General features: G+C 41.0%; 1 protein-coding gene across 2 annotated transcripts in view; it reads left to right on the top strand.

The window, feature by feature from the left end:
* The window catches only part of LOC122811508 (advillin-like), a 731661-nt gene that overhangs the window by 584345 nt on the left and 128461 nt on the right, over positions 1–18855 (top strand). For both annotated transcript variants that reach the window (XM_044083391.1, XM_044083390.1), the window contains exon 11: positions 11870–11970. In XM_044083391.1, coding sequence (XP_043939326.1) covers positions 11870–11970 — 101 coding nt within the window. The remainder of the gene's footprint in view (positions 1–11869; positions 11971–18855) is intronic.

Below are 18855 nucleotides of genomic sequence, written 5' to 3'. Positions count from 1 at the left end.
ATGTCTTTCAGTTCCTGGGCCATTTTGACAACTTAAATGGTTACAATAAAAATAAAATCTTCAATAGAAGTTCAAACATTTTTTTATTTTTAAAATACACTTGGGTGCACTAAACATTTGCATTTATACTTCAAAAATCAAATGAACCTTTCCAAAGTTTTTACTAGCATCTGGAAAATAGAAAAGGAATTTTTTAAACAAGAATAACATTAAAACAATCTCAACGGACAGAATTACACCCACTGTGCAGTCCCTAGTGACTGGATAATTGCTCATTATTTAACTAGCTATTCTGATAAAGCAAAAGGCAATGTCCCAAGTCTTAGTTATACATCTGCCACAGCCCGGTACTAGGGATTGCTTTCATGTTTTTTTTATTTTATTAACATTTATGGATGCATTTTGTTTTTACATCTAGCTAGTAGTATTGATTTTTGGCAATAAATAAAATGACATCTATTTGAACTTCAGATATACAGATATAGATATAGATATAGATATAGATATAGATATAAATATAAATATAGATATAGATATTGATATTCCTTTCCCACATTGAGATATAATTTGGTATTATACAGATTATATATAGCTGTCCCAACAGATATGACGATTAAAACCAATTGCTATGTATATGGGATTAGAAAATTATAATGTACTTGTGCTACAATGGCTGTCTTCTTTCCAATTTACCTGCTGTCATTGATACACATTCAACATCCCAGTACCAGAGTCAGATCTCATATCCTTTAATCTTCCTGCAATGTAGATGTTCTTCGTGTTTCACTCTTTCAGTCATTACTTATGGGTTATCCCTGCTGGGTAGCCCTTGGTCGGCCCAAATACCAGAGTCAAGCTTTACCCCTGCAGTGGCTGCTTTCATCTGTGGACTGACGTAAGGTCATCAGTGGTATAAAGGAGAGCAGCCAGCGCCATTACATTAGTCTTTCTTGCCGTGGAGACCGAAGCAAAAGCAGTTTGCGTGTGTGCCAGTCGGTCGTTGCCAGAGTGGAAGTTGAATATGAAAATAACTAAAGCTAAGTACCCCATTGGGGCCTTTCTCTTTCACTAACCGATGTACGAAAAAGTCAATAATTGTCTCCACTGTGGAAAACAAATACTACACTGAGACTTCCATACCTTGTGCGTTACTTATCTAGACCTAGACCACGACGTCCCCCATTGTTGGTTCTGCGCACTTTTCAGTTCAGGAACTATTCGCCGTAGAGCTGAATTTGTAGCCAAGCATTTCCAAAGCAGTTCCTCGCATTACCAAATGGCATCCATCGGTCAGCAGTCTGTGGATATTCCCAAAAAATGAAGGATAAAGAAAAGGACAGACCACACAAACTTAAGCCTTTAGCCGACCTGTCCCAGAAGCAAGTCGTCCGTTATCAGGAATTTAGTGAGGCACATTCGCAGCCCCTGATGCCTGACTCGTTTCCTTCGCAGGCCTCCACCAAGACCCTTTTGGAGTCCAGTATGCCACCGGGGAATGCTTCATCATCTGATCCCTTGGTTGTCTCTGCTTTGGTTGGGTCTGGAGCTGCTACGCAGGCACTGGCTTCCAAGGAGGTTCTTTGCACAACCGATTCAAGGCAAAAAACGATGTCTTCACCTCTGACTACCATATCCCAATGACAAATGGATTTACCAAGGTCTAAAAGCAAGACCACCCCAAAGAAAGCAGTCTCTAGTCGCCATCTTACTCTTCCTTCACCACCTCAGACACAGTTACTGAAAATGATGGAGGACCTCAGCACTTTCATCAGGGGTAGCCATAACACTCCTTCTAAAAGAAAGAGGGATACTTCCCCTGAAGTTCACATAGAGCCGGATTCTAAACTTTCAGACAACCTTGATTCAGATGAGGAACAACAACCTCTCACCTCCTTTGAGGATTCTGATGCAGAGGAATCTATTCCTTCTGCCTCCCACCCGAGGATCTTTCATTTGAGGAAACCCTGCATACTCTCAGAGAGCATTTCCACTGGGAAGCCCAAGATTATTCTCAATCTAAGAAAAGAGAGTTTCTAGATCTTCCTCAGCATAGACACTTGGCCATCCTTCCTATTTTGGAGGTGGTGGATGATGTTTTCAATGAATCTAGCCTCATCTCTGACACCCTACCCCCTGCTCCTAGAAAACCTGACTGGTACTACAGGGTGCTTGATTCACATAAGTACTTTTTTAAAAACCCTGCAGCAGACTCAGAGGTCATCACACAGGGGCCCAAAAGGGCCAAGGCTAGCTCATTTAAAAACCCAGTTCCCTCTGACAAGGACTCAAGAGCTCTGGACAGATGGGGTAAGAAAGTGTACACCTCCACAACTTTAGCTATTAGAGCTCTTAACTGCCAGTTCCATATGCTAAAATATTAACAGCACACCTTGGAACTAAGTAGCTAAACACTCCCTGCATTGTGGATTCGATGCCCTGGAAGCCTCAAGTAGGGCTGCTGTGGCAGGTTCAGTCATTAGGAGGCACACATGGCTGAAAGAACAGCCACTGCCTGGTCATGTAAAATCAAAACTACTTGATGCCCCCCTGGATAAAGACCGCTTGTTTGGATCAAAAGCAGAGGAGGTCATCAAAAAGATGGAGGATAAAGCTAAGTCTATGCAAACAGTAAAGGACTTCCTCTAAGTTCAACCTCCCAGATTCAGCAGAAACTTTCCCTCTAAGCACTGGTCTTTCCCAGTCCCCAATAGACAGGTTCAAGGGACGCCTCGCAGGGACAGACCAGACTACAAAACCAAATCCAGCGAAGAACTAAGCAGTGGCCCTCCACCACTCCCACAGCAGAGAGTTCTAAGCCCACTCACTACTCTAAGAACATGCAATGATTCCCACTCCCCCTCCCATCAGAGGTTAGGAGGAAGGCTATCCCTTTACAAACAGAATTGGCTGTCTGTAACAAAGGACCAATGGATATTAAAAATCATTTTTCAGGGCAACAAATGTACCTTCCAACAAGTCCCAGCCTTAACAGGTCACCAAAATCTACCTCCAAATCAGTGGGCAGAAGCATTAAAACAAGTGCACACACTCCATGCTCAAGGGGCAGTGGAGCCTGTGCCACAGGAGCAAGCAGGAAAGGGTTTTTACTCCAGACTGTTCCTAGTGCCAAGAAAAGAAGGCACTTGGCAACCCATACTCGACCTATCCACTCTAAACACCTTCCCAGAGGTCCCAAAATTAAAAATGCTAACTCTTCAAAAACTTTTACCAATGCTGGGCAAAAATGCATGGCTAGCCACACTAGACCTAAAGGATGCCTACCTTCATATACCCATAAGGGAGTCTTGCAGAAAATACCTACACTTCAGAGCAGGTTCACAACACTTTCAGTTCTCTGCACTACCCTTTGGCTTATATACGGCTCCCAGGGTCTTCACAAAATGCCTGGCTCCAGTGGTTGCCTTCTGCAGACAGCAAAACATCCAGATTTACCCTTATCTGGATGACTGCCTAATCCAGGCAGACAACAAAGAGAAGTTACTACAGGAACTGCACTTTTGTACAAACAATCCTAACCTCTCTGGGGTTCACTATCAAAAGGAAAAAAATCAAACCTAAACCCCTCCAGGCAGATCACCTTCTTGGGTGCACTCCTGGATACAGCCTCCCAAACAGCCTTTCTCTCACCAGAAAAACAATGCTTTCTGCCAAATTACTTTTACCAGTTAGCTCTCAGAAAAAAAACTCACAGCAAGGAAAATTCTGCAAGCACTGGGTTACATGTCATCCTGCATTCTGATGATTCCCCTGCCCAGGCTACACATGAGGAAACTCCAGTGGTACCTAAAAACCTTTGGTGCCAACACTCTCAATCTATGGAGACCACTCTCCCCCTCATTCCATGCATAAGGAATGAGTTTCTTTGGTGGGCAGAGGCATGCACTCAGAACAAGGGCCATCCCTTCACCTACCTTCCTCAAGGCCAGACTATCACCACAGATGCCTCAGACCTAGCTTGGGGTGCTCATTTAGACACCGGGTGCACCCAAGGCTCTTGGAACCTCAGGTACCTACACTGGCACATCGACCTAAAAGAAATGATGGCAGTTCACAAGCCTATCACATCCTTCCAAGACCACCTAAAACCAGGAGTCCTCTTCATAAAAACAGACAATACCACAGTCATGTGGTACATCAACAAGCAGGGGGGGACAAACTCCTACCCTCTCTGCCAACAAGCTATGAGCCTCTGGCAGACAGCCTCCTCATGGGCCTACTCCTGATAGCCCAGTACATCCCACGAGTAAACAACACCCTAGCAGACCATCTAAGCAGAAACTACTTAGGCCTTCATGAGTGGAAACTCCAAAAGGGGATATTCCTCCAAATCACCCAGGCCTGGGGGACACCAGAGGTGGACCACTTCGCCTTACAACACAACAATCAGCTGCACAAATTCTGCACCAGGGAGTTCCATCCCTGGCTTGGAAAGTGGATGCTGTCTCATTCCAATGGACAAATCTCTTCATTTATGCATTCCCCCTGCCCTTACTCCCAATGGTATTGCTCAAAATAAAGCAGGAAGGACCAAAAGCCATCCTTATAGCACCAGGTTGGCCCAGGCAACATTGGTACCCTTGCTGCTCGGCCTGACCAAGGAGCCTTGCAGACCTCCTTATACAAGCCAAAGGGGAGATTCTGTATCCAAACCTGCACACTCTCAGACTTTCTGCATGGCTTATACCCCAGGGACCGGGGATAACCCACAGCTGAGCAAGCAGGTCCTAGACATCATTAAGGAAGCCAAAAGGCCCGGCACCAGGAAATCTTACTCAGAGAAATGGAAAAGATTCAACTCCTGGTGCCTATCAAAAGGTCACAGCAGCTCCCAGCCATCCCTCCCACTTATTCTGGACTACCTAGCGGAGCTACTTAACAAGGGCCTCTCCTTTTCCTCCATTAAAATCCACACCTCAGCCATTTCAGCACACTTTCATGCTGAACAGCCTGTCTTCTCCCACCCTTTGATTAAGCAATTCCTCAGAGGTGTATCTAACATTAGGTGCCATAGAAGGGCACCCACTCCAGCCTGGGACCTGAATTATGTCTTAGAAAAACTGACATTGCCTCCCTTTGAACCAGCTGCATCAGCAGACCTAAAACACCTTTCCTGGAAGACTGCCTTTCTTTTGGCTATTACTTCAGCTAGGAGGGTGTCAGAACTTCAAGCACTCATGGCCACTGAACTCTTCATTATCTTCCATGCAGACAGGGTGTCTCTCAGGACTAATCCCTCATTCATGCCAAAGGTAGTATCATATGTGACCCTAAACCAGGCTATACATCTCCCCACCTTTTTTCCAAACCCTCAGAATAAAGGGGAGAGAATTCTGCACACACTGGATGTGCACAGACAGTTAAGATACTACCTGGACAGAACAAAGTCCATTAGAAAGACAGATCAACTGTTGGTTGGCTTCGCCCCAGCGAAAGAGGGGAAGCCTACCTCCAAACAGACCATTTCAAAATGGATATCTCCCTGCATACAATTCTGCTACACTTTTCATGGAAAAGCTCCTCCTAAATCTTTCAGAACACATTCCACTATGGAATGAGCTTCTATTAACTATTTATCCACCATTCATTCATTCTCTCTCTCTCTCTCTCTCTCTCCCTCCCTCCCTTCTCTCCTTTGATTTACCAGTTTATAGTTTTGTACTATCTGCTGTATCAGTCCAACTATCTGGCTAACCCAAAATAAAAACAAAACAGGTAGTTTACCTTTGACTCAAAATCATGTCTGTTGGACCAAGTATTATTTCTTTATGGCTGATTTCCAGGCTTATTTTACAACTTGCCATTTTGGGGGCCACATGTATCATATGATAGAAATCTAACCTGAGTTTCAGTAACTTTTTCTGCATAAATGTAAAAAGATTAAAGGTGCACATATAATACAGGTACTCCATCTGACGGAGAAAGCATTTGATTTGCATGCTTTTAGAACTGATTTACTGGTACAAAACAATGACATGTTAAGAACTGAGTATTCTTTAATTCATCATTTTTTAGAAAAAAACTATCCTGCAACTTCATTCAGTTGAAGTGCATTAATAGTACAACCTTAATAACTAATTCTGATGTTCTGTGGCCTTAAAGCTATATTGGTTAAAGGGCTTTCTCCACACAGTAAGTGAAGATGTCCATAAGAGCCTGTTCAACTGAATGCTGAATGAACTTATCAGATTTTAGATCACAGAAAATGGATCAGATGAGTTGAACCATATTCAGACATTGCCCTATGAAACAAGCAAGTCTAAACAGAAAACAAAAATAAGCTGATTCAAATCCACAAATCAATGTCTATTGAAAAAAATCCAATTAGATTGTCAAATTGTGTGACAGCTAAAGAAATGTTGCTCTAATTTCCATTACTAGGGCAGGTACAGCTGTTGCTAAGTCTATCAGCAAGTATAGCTAACATGGCTGGTAAACTGACTGAATGAGCTTCTGTTTCAGGCTTATTGACTGTCCACATAGTAGATAAAAATGGATCCCTCCTTGTTTGTTTCTCTGCCTAATTGCAGTTGTATTTCATTATGTGTGAATTTGTAAAAAAGTAATATATATTTTTTATTTACATTTCTTGGTGGAGAAATCTCCAGCACAGAAGAGATGGTTTAAAACATCAGACTAGCAATGTGGCAGCCTGTAACTGGATAGAATGATATTATTTACCTTATAAGTCACTGAATGTGTACAGCTCAGTATTGTCCCTGAACTGCAGTATCTACTGTGTGTTATATAATTAAAGGGCATTGCTCTTGTCTGTGTATTTGCGGTGGTGGTGCTGCGGTAGCGCTGTTGCCTGACAGTAAGACGTTGTCCCGTTCGATTCTCAGCTAGAGCGTCTTCTGTCTGGAGACACACGTGAATGGGCGTACCTTCATTGAAGGTTGTGCATCATAGCTGGCAACTCTGCACATAAAAATCTACTGCCAATCATTAGCGGACCGGAGTTCTGCTGTGGCGACCCCTAACCGGGAAAAGCTGAAAGACACAACAACAAGCTCTTGTCTGTGTATTTCTTAATGAGTATACAAGAGTTTTTCTATCAATTTGTGTTCCCAATAAAAGTCCTTAGGCTAACATGTTGCAAAGATTAACAATTTACTGTCTGCTCTGAACTGCATAGTTTGGTGATGTATATTTTTAAAATTGGTGTTTTCTTATTTCTGTGATACTCATGGTAAGGTGTTTTGAATGTGTAATTTGAGCAAGCACCTGACATTTTATAAGAGAATATCTAGCTGGTAGCTGGCTCTGTATAGTTATATATTTATTAATCAGGTAAGACCACTGCACACAAATATCCTTTTGCAGGGCGACTAGATGGGCCATCTAGTTAAGTGACTTGGTCAGATACACACTGTAGGCAAAATGAGGTGGAAAAAAATCAAACCCTGTACCATGGATACAGGAAGGAGCTTATTAAGAACTGTCTAATTTCAATCACCTGATTCTATTATATATAACATCCATTCCTTTGATAGCTCAGCTGGTAAACAGGAGGACTGTAGCAATTTCCAAAGGCATCCTTAGTTCACTGGTTCAATTCTGCCACAAAGGAGTTTGATTTGGGGGGGGGGGGCTTCAGGATCGGCATAACGGTTAAGGTGTTTACTGCACAGACACAAGATACAGGGCTTGATTCTCATCTTTGAGGGAAATTGGCTAGGCTTAAAATGGCCGACAAGGGCAGCTAGCCTACTACCTGCTTATGATCCTATAACCGAGACCCTTAATCCTTTGCACTAAATGCTGCTCATATATGAGTCTACTTAAAATAATCTAAACTCAAAAGTATCTAAAGATGAAATAGCAGCAAAAAATTATCTAAACATAAAATATTGAGAAAATCTAACCATGTTCAAAAATCAATGTTTTTGTGGGGGGGGGGGGCAAGTCTTCCTGCATCCCCCATGTGGGGGGTTCCCCTGTCACACCCCCTGTTAATTATATGTACCAGATCTGAGGTCACACAACAATGGGGAAAGGGCATAATCCCTTCCCTAATATATCTTTGATTTTTTAGTTTATTTTAAGTAAGCCCATGTGTGTGTGTGTGTGTGTGTGTGTGTGTGTGTGTGTGTGTGTGTGTGTGTGTGTGTATGTCTGTCTGTCTAGTGTGTGTCTATTTTTGCATTTTATATACATACAGTGTGAAAAGCCATGGTGGTGCAGCGGTTAGCGTTGTCGCCTCACAGCAAGAGGTTCTCCCATTCGATTCTCGGCTGGAGTGCCTTCTGTGTGGAGTTTGCATGCCCTCCCCGCAGTCGAGTGACATTAAAGGCATGAAGGTAGGTGCGAGCATGAATGGGCGTGTCTTCGTTGAAGGTTGGGCGTCGGGCTGACAACTCGTCACCGTAAAATCCACTGCAAGTCATGAGCAGACCGGAGTTCCACTGTGGCAACCCCTAACCAGGAAAAGCCAAAAGACATACATACATATACATACAGTGTGAAACATGAAAGCACAATTTTTCAGGTTGTAAATAACAACAGGCACTCACATGAGTAAAAGTTGTTTTCAATGGAGTGTTTGCTGCCACTGTTTTGTATGGGTTGTGGTTCAGCAGAGTAAGAGGATTTGCCCTTATCCCACTGTTGTGCAGTACTGAAGTTGCTATAAATACTTAGCGGAGGGGGGAGTGGTTCAGTTGTGCTTGCCCCCTGCAAAAAGATTTTAATTTTTGTTGTTTTTGATCATTTTACATTCAATCAAAAATGATCATTCTTTTGATGGTTGGTGCCTTAAACATTTATACTCGTGTATGCATGCTTGTGTGTGTGTGTGTGTGTGTGTGTGTGTGTGTGTGTGTGTGTGTGTGTGTGGGTATATGGGTCTACCTGACAACGCCGAAAGCTGACAACGCCGACGATGAGAACACTGACACCAGAAGATCGAAAAGTGAGATGACCGATGGATGAAAACCCCGACGCTGAGAACACCGACATGTGAAAAGGCTGTGTAAGTATGCGGTAGTGACGGACGTTAGGGTGCGAGTAAGGTAAGTGTGCGGTATTGACAGACTCTAAGGATAGGGGTGGGTTAAGTGAGTTAGGGCGCGGGTTAGGTGAGTGTGCGATAGTGACAGTCTTTAGGGTTAGGGGCGGGTTAAGTGAGTTAGGGTTAGGGCGCGGGTTAGGTGAGTGTGCGATAGTGACAGTCTTTAGGGTTAGGGGCGGGTTAAGTGAGTTAGGGCGCAGGTTAGGTGAGTGTGCAATAGTGACAGTCTTTAGGGTTGAGGCGGGTTAAGTGAGTTAGGGTTAGGGTGCGGGTTAGGTGAGTGTGTGATAGTGACGGACCTTAGGGTTAGGGTTTGGGTTAAGGTTGTAGATAGTTGTGTATGTAAGGTTTTGTGTGGGTTTGTAAGGATTTTGGTGTGCTTGTGTTGTGTGTGTGCTTTTTGGACAGGGGATTTGTTTTGTTTGTTGATTGTCGGGATTGTGGTGTGTCGGGCATGTGAGGTTTCGTGTTTGTGAACTCTCGGTTATGTGGTGTTGGTGATTTCATTGTCGGTGTTGTAGTGCGTCGGTATTGTCAGGTAGATCCGTGTGTATATATATATATATATATATATATATATATATATATATATATATATTTTTTTTTTTTTTTTGCAAAGGAGGTCTTATATAGATATTCAAGTCCATGATGGTTAACGTATTACATAAATATGTGAACTACCTTTACCAAATTCAATTTATTTCGATGATTTGTGGTTTGTATAGCTGCAATATATGAAACCCAGTTCATCAAACAGCAAACCCAGCTCAGTGAATCTCCCTTCCAAGAGATAATATATATGTCTGGCAGAGGGGCAAGTCCTATCTTCCCCATTCTGGGACTCGATTAAATATGTCCGCTGAATCGGGCATCAGTGAATCTTTTTCAGTAATTGTGAACTGACCGAAAGTGATTTGATCAATTGAGTGCGAACCCTTTACTGGATCATGGCCTTCCTTTCCCAGCCCATTATCTGTGTACAGTGAATCCTATAAATTGAGCACATAAGCTATTGTTTACAGTTCGTATTCATTCTTCATCTCTTTTCAGTAAACAGTATACTATATTTCAAAGTACTCTTACATGTAACATTGTACCATTTTCTTTGTGAAATGCCTGCCTATTTCTTTATGAGGTAAGTATTAGTTCAGTTTAGCTTTTGTTGAGCCAACAGCCATGTTTCTGCATGTCTTATAGGAGGTGTGCACAGTACATTTAAGTTTTGAAAAAGTCAGTACTGCAGTGATAAGGATCAGCGTCTAGAGTTATTAAGAGATAAGAAAGAATTGTGTCATATTTCTGCTAGTTTTCCTCACAAGAGTAGAAATTTCTGTTGAATGTTATTGAATTAAACAATCAAGCCATAAAATTTGTTTGATCAGTGCTTAATTTGTTAGTATGCTAAAGAATCATGGGGTTGTGTGTAGAATGATAAAACAAGAGGCAAATTTCTGTGAGATGCAGATTTTAATGTTAAACAAAGTAATAGGTGGCTGTTGAATGAACAAAACATTTTTGCTTTAGTTAAAAGACCTAACCAAGAAGCTGGAAGCAATGACGAGCTGCATATGACTGCAAAATCAAGTTAATGGACTGAAACTGAATGAAAAAGAGTTGTGAAAGGAAAGGAACTGTGAAAAGCATGTTGCTAGTAAATTCTTTTGTATAGGAACTATTCAGTTTATCATACGTTGGACTCACAGAGACGTCATTGACATTTCTCCCCTTTTTTCCTACAGTGATACAACCTTTTAGGTAATTACAATAAGTTAAGGGAGTAAGGGGCAAAGATTCCCCACCACCACCAAAATACAGTTTTGTGGGGCTGAATAAATATCCTTGAGTGCCATTTGGACAAGTATACTTATGATGAGGTATCATGAATGTGACTGTACAAGGTATGGTTATAAGCACAGTAAAAGAACATACCCTGTGCTGGGCCAGTCACATAGAAGGTGTAGCAGAAGAAATTAATTAGTAACTGTAGTAAGTGTCCATAGTGGAATAAAGACAAAAAATGATTTATTTGTTGATATAATAAATGTTGAAACAGGGAATGATACAAAAATGTGAGACAGAGGGGAATTAGTCAGAAATATTTTAACAAAAACTGAAAATACAGTAATAAAAGAGTGATATTTAAACCACACATGACGGCAGAGTAAAATGCAAAGCCTGCTGAAACTGTCAAACTAAAGAGACTGAAAAAGTGTAAATTTAAGCCTTCCATGTATAAGCTGTTTATTTATTCAAGGCATCAGGTGTTACCTTGGAGTTCTGAAGCTTTAGCACTAAATCAGGTTTCGGTGAGGGTAATGCAGGGTTTAATCACGACTGGTTTTGATTTGGTAATGAGGGCAAAGTCTGATGCTTCCTTTCTACTGTACAATGGTATTATTTTAAAAAATACTCCCTTAGGTCACATGTTTCAACTTTTTAAATAATGCTACTGTATTCCGGGGATTTATTTTGATTTTGTGTTTGTGCATTGAAGAGCTGTTTTTCTTTTTTTTTTTTTTTTTTAAGTTTTAAAATTTTAAATGTGCATTCTGTCGCCATCTATTGGCAGATGCAAGCAACTGTAATAAACTGTTTTCTTACAGGAGTCGATTATCCTGTCAGGCAAATAATTTAGAGGTAGCATTTTCAAATGCAAGATCTATTTTTCTGTAAGGCACTGAATCAGATCACATGCGTCAGCAAGGTGCTTGTATAGACATGTCATTTTCATTTTTAAATAAATACATTTTGTCATTTGCTTGCTGTGCATACTAAGTTATACATTTCTCAGTTTTCATAAGTGAGCACAATTTCCTTTTTCTTTTTCTCTTAATACAGCCAAGGTAGAGCAAGTGAAGTTTGACACTAACCAGCTGCATGCCAGACCTGAACTCGCGGCTCAGCAGAGAATGGTCGATGATGCATCTGGTACTGTTCAGGTAAGCAGCTGTATGTAGCACTGCAAAATCTGATCTATTAAATATAAAAAGGAGGTATGGAACAAATGATTCTGCATTTAAATTATTTAGTTTATTCCTCATGATGTTTAAGACTGCATAACATTTTGTTGTGGCATCTGTGTTTGTAAAACTGAAATCTTGTGCAATGTAATAGTAGAAGACAGCCACTAGCTTCACAAAGACTCTGGCATATGCTGTCATCATCTGCAGGGCTGAAACAGGTTTGGTTCATGAATCAGTACAGGAACATAGGAATAATGCTAGGCAAGTGATCACAGGGACCATAGCATGCCTAGCTTATACAGATCTTAAGATCTAAAAGTTTAATTTAATTTAAAATTTAATTTAAGAAAGTACACATTTTATTTGTTTATATAACATTTGTTATCTTGGTAAGTGGGCTGACCTGAGGACCCGTTTCAGCCATGACATGGATCAATCAGACAAATACAAAGAACAGAACTCATGATTCTTTCTTAAAATGTACACTGATAAGAAAATAGTTTGAAAGTACAGATAGGATTAGATAAAAACTTGTTCAAATGCAAAGTGAAGGCAAAGTTCTTGCCACCCGTTTCTAACATGTAAGCAGGACCATACAAAGTAACTCTGAAGCAAACTCATGTCTTCCCATCCAACTGTCAGGACTAGCTTATAGGTAGCCAAGGAACTACTTTGTTTGACCTGTAGTGATAACTTATTCCATAGCCTGAGAATACATTGAGTTAGGAAGCCATCCCTCTAGTGAGTCCTGTTGAAATATTTGTGTATATTTACATCCCTAGTGCAGGTGTTTGTAGAGCCATTGCTTTTGCAAAGAAAGGAGATTAAATAAGATTGGATCTTTTATGGCTTGAAAAGTGAGAAATCTGCACCACAGCTAATAGTTTTGTGAGTACTACAGGTGAAGAAGAAAGTTCAAAGGGCAGCACTGACACTGATAAAACAGATGACATCATAACCATTGACATCATCCAAGCACCCAATATTAGGAGGGGCATAATATGCTGGACAGTCAGTATGCGGAAACATATGCATTGGATGTACTCCCTGAAATTTCTGAGGTGCAGTATAGAATGGAAGTAGTCCATCTTTAGAACTAGGAAGAACTGGTATTAGAACCCCTGTTTCTATTCTGAATGAGAAGCAGACTCTAAAAGCCTGTTTGAGAAGTAGGCCTATTCCAAAATCTCAACACAGATGACTTGGTTTCAAGACAGAACCCTTTCTGGAAAGAACCTAAGAGTTTGAAGATATGGCTTTCTATGATCACATAAAGACCCCACAGTGGTCCAATATGATGAGTTTCTAAGCCAGGCCAAACTTGGAGACCCACTCACCATGGGCATTCCAAACAATGATCAGAACTGGAACTATTGGGCTGAAAGCATTGTCTATTTGTGTGACGTAGGTGCCAAGCATGACTAAAACTATATGATTCTGTCCCTTCTGCAGTCCATAAGGGAACTATTTCCTCTTCTGCTATTGGGTGGACCTCATCTATTATTCAGTGAGCCTGGACAAGAAGGTAGTAGAGGGGTCTGAAAAAGGACCACAGAAGCCCTCTACAATGATCAGGGCTTGCTTTCCCTTCCACTAATCTTGAGAAAGCTCAGCAAAGAGAGCTTGCCCCTTAAACTGGCATTAATGATAGAGTTCCTGAACATTTCCTTGAAAGAGGAAAGCCTCAGCCAAGCCATCCTCTGCAGGCACATGTCAGAGCCTATAGCCAAAGCCAAAGGGTCAGCCCATTGAAGTCCACTCCAGAAGCCTGAGTCTTAACTTTTTTTCACCCCTGCATAACCTAACCCAGTGGATGGCTCCTCTGCCTGAACCTAATTGATCTATTCATCCCATGGTCACATGAGTGCTGGGGATTCCCAGGCAGGTAAGAGCACAACAGCCCATTCTTTCTTGCACTGGAACCTCCCATGAGCTCATCCACCTGCAGAAAGAGTTGAGTGGTAGGAAGCAGCAGCAGCCACTCACTCCATTCCTGCCCAATCAGATCCTACAGATGCCTGAGCCACTATTCAAACTCAGGTCACCTGCAGTTTAGTCATGGCTATATTTCTTTATACCACTGAGCAGTTATTAACCCTTCTTCCTTAAATCAGAACTCAGAGGAAAGAAAAGCTTCTCAACAGCTTGAGTCAATAAAAAAGAATTGACTCTGAGCAGATGAGCTAGTCCTGAGTCCCAAGATGGAAGAGGAGTAAGCTCTTTCAGAGGTACCATTCAAGGCTTTATAATATTTATCTGAAAATAAAGTGTCAAAATGCCATATTGTCTAGGCCATATGCTAAACTAAGTAGCTTATGTAAGAGCATGAGGATGCCTGGTTATGAACATGTTTCTCAGCTTGGAACTCATAGATAGTATCCACCCTCTTAAACATAGCAAGAACAGAGTCTGTGTGTTTCCAGACTGGATGTACGGCATCTTTAATGGCCAGTTCCAGAGGGAGTGACACAAGGCTAAGTCTCCTTCTTCTTTTTCTTCCTCCTCACATATTCATTCAGGCATTTCTGTGACTGAGGAAATGGAGGATGTATGCCAATCACACATTTTAGGGTTTCCCAAATGCTAGGCAGTCCAAGGAGAGCTGGAGAGCAGGGCAAAGTTGTCTTATCAGTCTGAAAAATAATGGCTTGCAGATCCTCACTGGATCCAGAGTGGAAAGGAGTCCTCTGATGTCAGCATGCTATAGGCACACTGGAGAGGTGGGGTAGTGGTGATTCTATGATGAGTACATGTCTACCAAAGACAATACTGAGTACGGAGAAGCCTGAATTGGGCCTGTGCTGGAATCTGTTTTTGTGCTCTAAGGGTTCATTCCTACACCAGATATTCAAATTCACATCAGAGCTCAGACATCTGTTTAAAGTATAGGCCTTGAATCACAAGCCCTAGTGCAGGGTCAGGAACAGACTTGTTAGAAGACCATATGACCCAAACAAAGGGCTGGATGACTCCAGAGACTACTTCTTGATCAGGCCAGCCAGATACCAACATTTTCCAGGTGATCCAGGCTGGCTCCTACATACTGGAATGCAACCTCAGAAAGATGATAAGAGTGCACCTTCCATAAGCTCCTTCTTTATCTGTAAACTGCAAGCTACATATTTGCTCAATTGCTTATTAACTGAGTACATGCTCAGCTTATACCAACACCAGTGTCCCATCTTTATGCAATACACTACAACAGGTTTTGGAAACAAAGTCTATCCCACCCTCTTATGACAAATAACTAGGCTGTTTTCTTAAAAACATAGATGCTGCCACTCATTCTTATCTACTTAGGTAGTGCATTTCAGTGCCCAACACCATTTCTGAAAAACAGTTTGCTGATCTTTTTTTTTTTTACTTGTGGTTCTTAGCAACTTAGTTTCTTTTGTGTTTTCTCTTTTACACAGGTATAAGAAAATCCACATAAAATCATCTTTGGTAAAATTAAATATGGGTACCACCTCAGTTGTTTGTACTTTATTGAAAATGAGCCTATATGGCTTAATATTCATGTATAGTTCATGCTACCCACATCTTTTATCAGGTATCAACAGCTTCAGCTAGTGTATCAGACATATAGTAAGTGGCATTAACTTTTAGCTTACCAAAAGAGATTTACTTTGCCTTGTTAATTATCATGTTATTAAATGTAGATCACTTATTTACATTGTTGAAAAAACACTGCAACGTTCTGTGATATTTGATAGAAGTGACAGTATTTCCAGTATTGAGATTATTAGCACAAAGAGAATAAAAAGCATGATACAGAATGCCCAGACCATCCAATACAGACCAAACGAAGACGGAACAAGACCTGGTAGAGACCCTTATCATAATGCATAAGCCTACCTCTTGAGCAATCTAGTTCAACCTATCTAGACCTGACTGTTAATCATTTACTAATCCATTTTTATCAGCTATGAAGATAGTCCTGACTTTAATTCAGTTTTATTTTTTATTTAGTAGGTGATGGACAATGCAGTAGAATGTGTTATTAAAATGTATGTATATCAAATCAACAGATTTCCTTCTGTGGCTGCAACTATATAACCACCACAGATAAATGGATAGCATGTTCTAACCTGATCTGTTTTATGATGGGAGTGTTAGAAAATATTCTGTTATCCATCTACCTTGAATTCTTCAAGTAGCTTCTAAAAAGCAATTCTTTTCTATTATTTTGCCTTCGTTTGATAATAAAATAATTATATTTTTGGGGAGATATTTTATCCATGTAGATAATGTGCATAATAGCCATTTTACAAATGTATTTAGTTTTTGTATATATAGATAGACTAGAGCAGGATGGGCCTGAGATAGCGGAGTTAAGTTTTCAAAAGAAAAGTAAACTAGATTACATTATTATTTGCTTTGCTAGGGAATATATTTGTTGCTTTTCAACCTGAGAATGACATTAGGATTTCTACATTATCATAACTTCTTTCAGAAATTTACCTCAGCGATCTCACTCGCTATTTTAAGTTTTAAGGCTCTTACATTATATCCTGCAAGTTCTGGAAGCTTACTTATAATCATGATCTGAATATTAGGTTTGCAGTTGCTCTTTTGTGATTAGTTCATTAACATTTGTTTTCTCTGATGTTGAAATATGTATCCCACTTTGTCCCAAGAATTTAACAAAGTGTTTTAAAAAGCAAATCAACTATCTGAGATGTATCCCTACTGTCCTCACCTAAAAAGACATCATGTGTATGCTTTATTTTTTTTCCTTCCTTGCCAAATTCCTCTTCTGAGATCAATTCATTAATATCTGTCTTCTCTGATGTTGAAATATGTATTCCACTCATGGTTACAAAAACTTTAACAAAGTGATTTATAAAAAAAAGGCAACTGTCTGCGAAACAGCCCTAACTGTCTGCCCTAAAAAGATATCAACTGTGTGCCTTCTTTGCCTCATATATCTGAAACAACATTTTTGTCATCTTTCATATCTTCAGTTAACCACTCTTTATACTGTTCTTAATCATTATCACACAGTTTCATTTGTTTCTTTAACTTATTTAACTTTTTTATACGTTTCATTTATAACCTCTTTCAAACAAGTATAATATCTATGAGGGTTAGACTGCAGGCTACCCTCTATAGTTTGGTGCTTCTGAAAGTTCTGTAGTGCAAACCTTAAGCTGCAGGGAGGACCTTTCCAAGATCCATGAATGAGAAATTCTCTGCCACTGCCATCCCCTTGGTAATGAGGATGGACAGAACTTCTGTCTACAATACCAGTGTATAAGCAGGATGTTACTGGCTATTATGGTAGCACTTGACTTTGTGATCATATCTCAGACAATAAAGATAATGGTCAGTGTGTAACTTGACTCATTAATTAGAAGGCCACATGAACACTTGTTATTTTGTTTTTATATTTAATCTTGAACTTGTGGAAATTTCAGCAATAAATATGAATTTTGCCAGGAGCAAAAAAAAGAGATGGCAGATTCAGAAACTAGGTGTGTCCTTATAGTTGGTAAGCGACACCATGTTGTCCATTGGTATGGAGTGTAATCGTCAAGAAAAAAGTTATGTACTGCAACTTGTAAAGAAGATGAAACCAGTCATACAATCCATATCACACCCAGGAGGGTCCTAGTGTTGCTCAGTCATTCCTCCACAGCAAGAAGTCTTCTAATGTTGTTTAGTTGACAGAGGCCAAAACATGGCTAAGTAATACATCACAACAGTAGTTTTTAGCTAATATATCTTCCAGCTATGTTACTGCAGAAAAAGCTACCCTGCCCTTGTGGTACAGAGAGCTGTAGCCCTGACTATGACACAGATGACCCATGCTTGGTTCATGGCATTAACACTGGAGGGAGGGAGGGAAAGGGATGGGGAGGATGGGACTGACCAGCTATGACTGACTTGCCCATCCTAGGGGGAGAGATGTAATGAGTTGCCCATCCGTGGGGGAGGGATGTTATGGCTTGTCCATCCTAGGGGGAGGTATGTACTGGCTTGCCCATCCTAGGGGGAGAGATGTACTGAGTTGCTCAATATTGGGGGAGGGATATTTTGTCTTGCCCATCTCAGGGGGAGGGATATTCTAGCTTGCACATCCAAGGGGGAGGGATGTGACTGTAGCTCACTGCTTGGCTGATCTCTGGACTGAACATTGGTTGTTGACCCTGTGTAGAATGAGCCTGCTGAGAACAGGCTGCATTGAAGGGCAGGTACGCTAAGCCAAGGAATATCTGTGGGAGACAGAAATGCTTCCTGAGTTAGGCAGCTGTAGTGGAATTCAAGATAGCTGCTGTGTGGGGTTAGGAACTCAAGAGTGCTGGGAGAGAAGTCCACTGTGTTTAACAGTCTGAAGTGCTACCTTCCACCTGAATGTCATCTCTATGGGGAACAAATAGGCTAATGAGGATCTCTATTCAAGGAATAAATGGGCCTAACTGTTCTAACTCTTTTTTTTTTTTTGGTGTGGGTAACCAATTGTAACTGACATCAACCCTTGCCTGCCCATATAGTGTCTGATGTCCACAAGTCCCATCCTGCCATCTCCCTGGAGTGATCCACACTGGGATGATATCTCTCTGCCAGTAGATCACTTGAGCATGGAGTTCTCCTCTCTGTGTATACTTGCTATGTAGCTTGCCAGGCTAGTAGGAAGGAACCATCATACTACAGTTTGTGGTGTTTTTCCTACCCATGTACCCCCTGCCTCACATGCTGATGACATAAGGCTGGACAAGCAATGGGGAGTAGCCATACGTGCATGACCCAGATGGGTCCATAATGTGGCCACATCTTCTGTGTCCTCATGGACCACCCAACTAACACCTTCTTTCTGATCTCTGGCCACAACCAAACTCCATTAAAGAGGCACCCAGCATA

Source organism: Protopterus annectens, chromosome 9.part0 (assembly GCF_019279795.1).
Source record: "Protopterus annectens isolate FY-2018-M chromosome 9.part0, PAN1.0, whole genome shotgun sequence".
Lineage (NCBI taxonomy): Eukaryota > Metazoa > Chordata > Ceratodontiformes > Protopteridae > Protopterus > Protopterus annectens.
The sequence above is the reverse complement of the archived record's forward strand: the minus strand, read 5'-3'. Positions and strand labels throughout refer to the sequence as shown.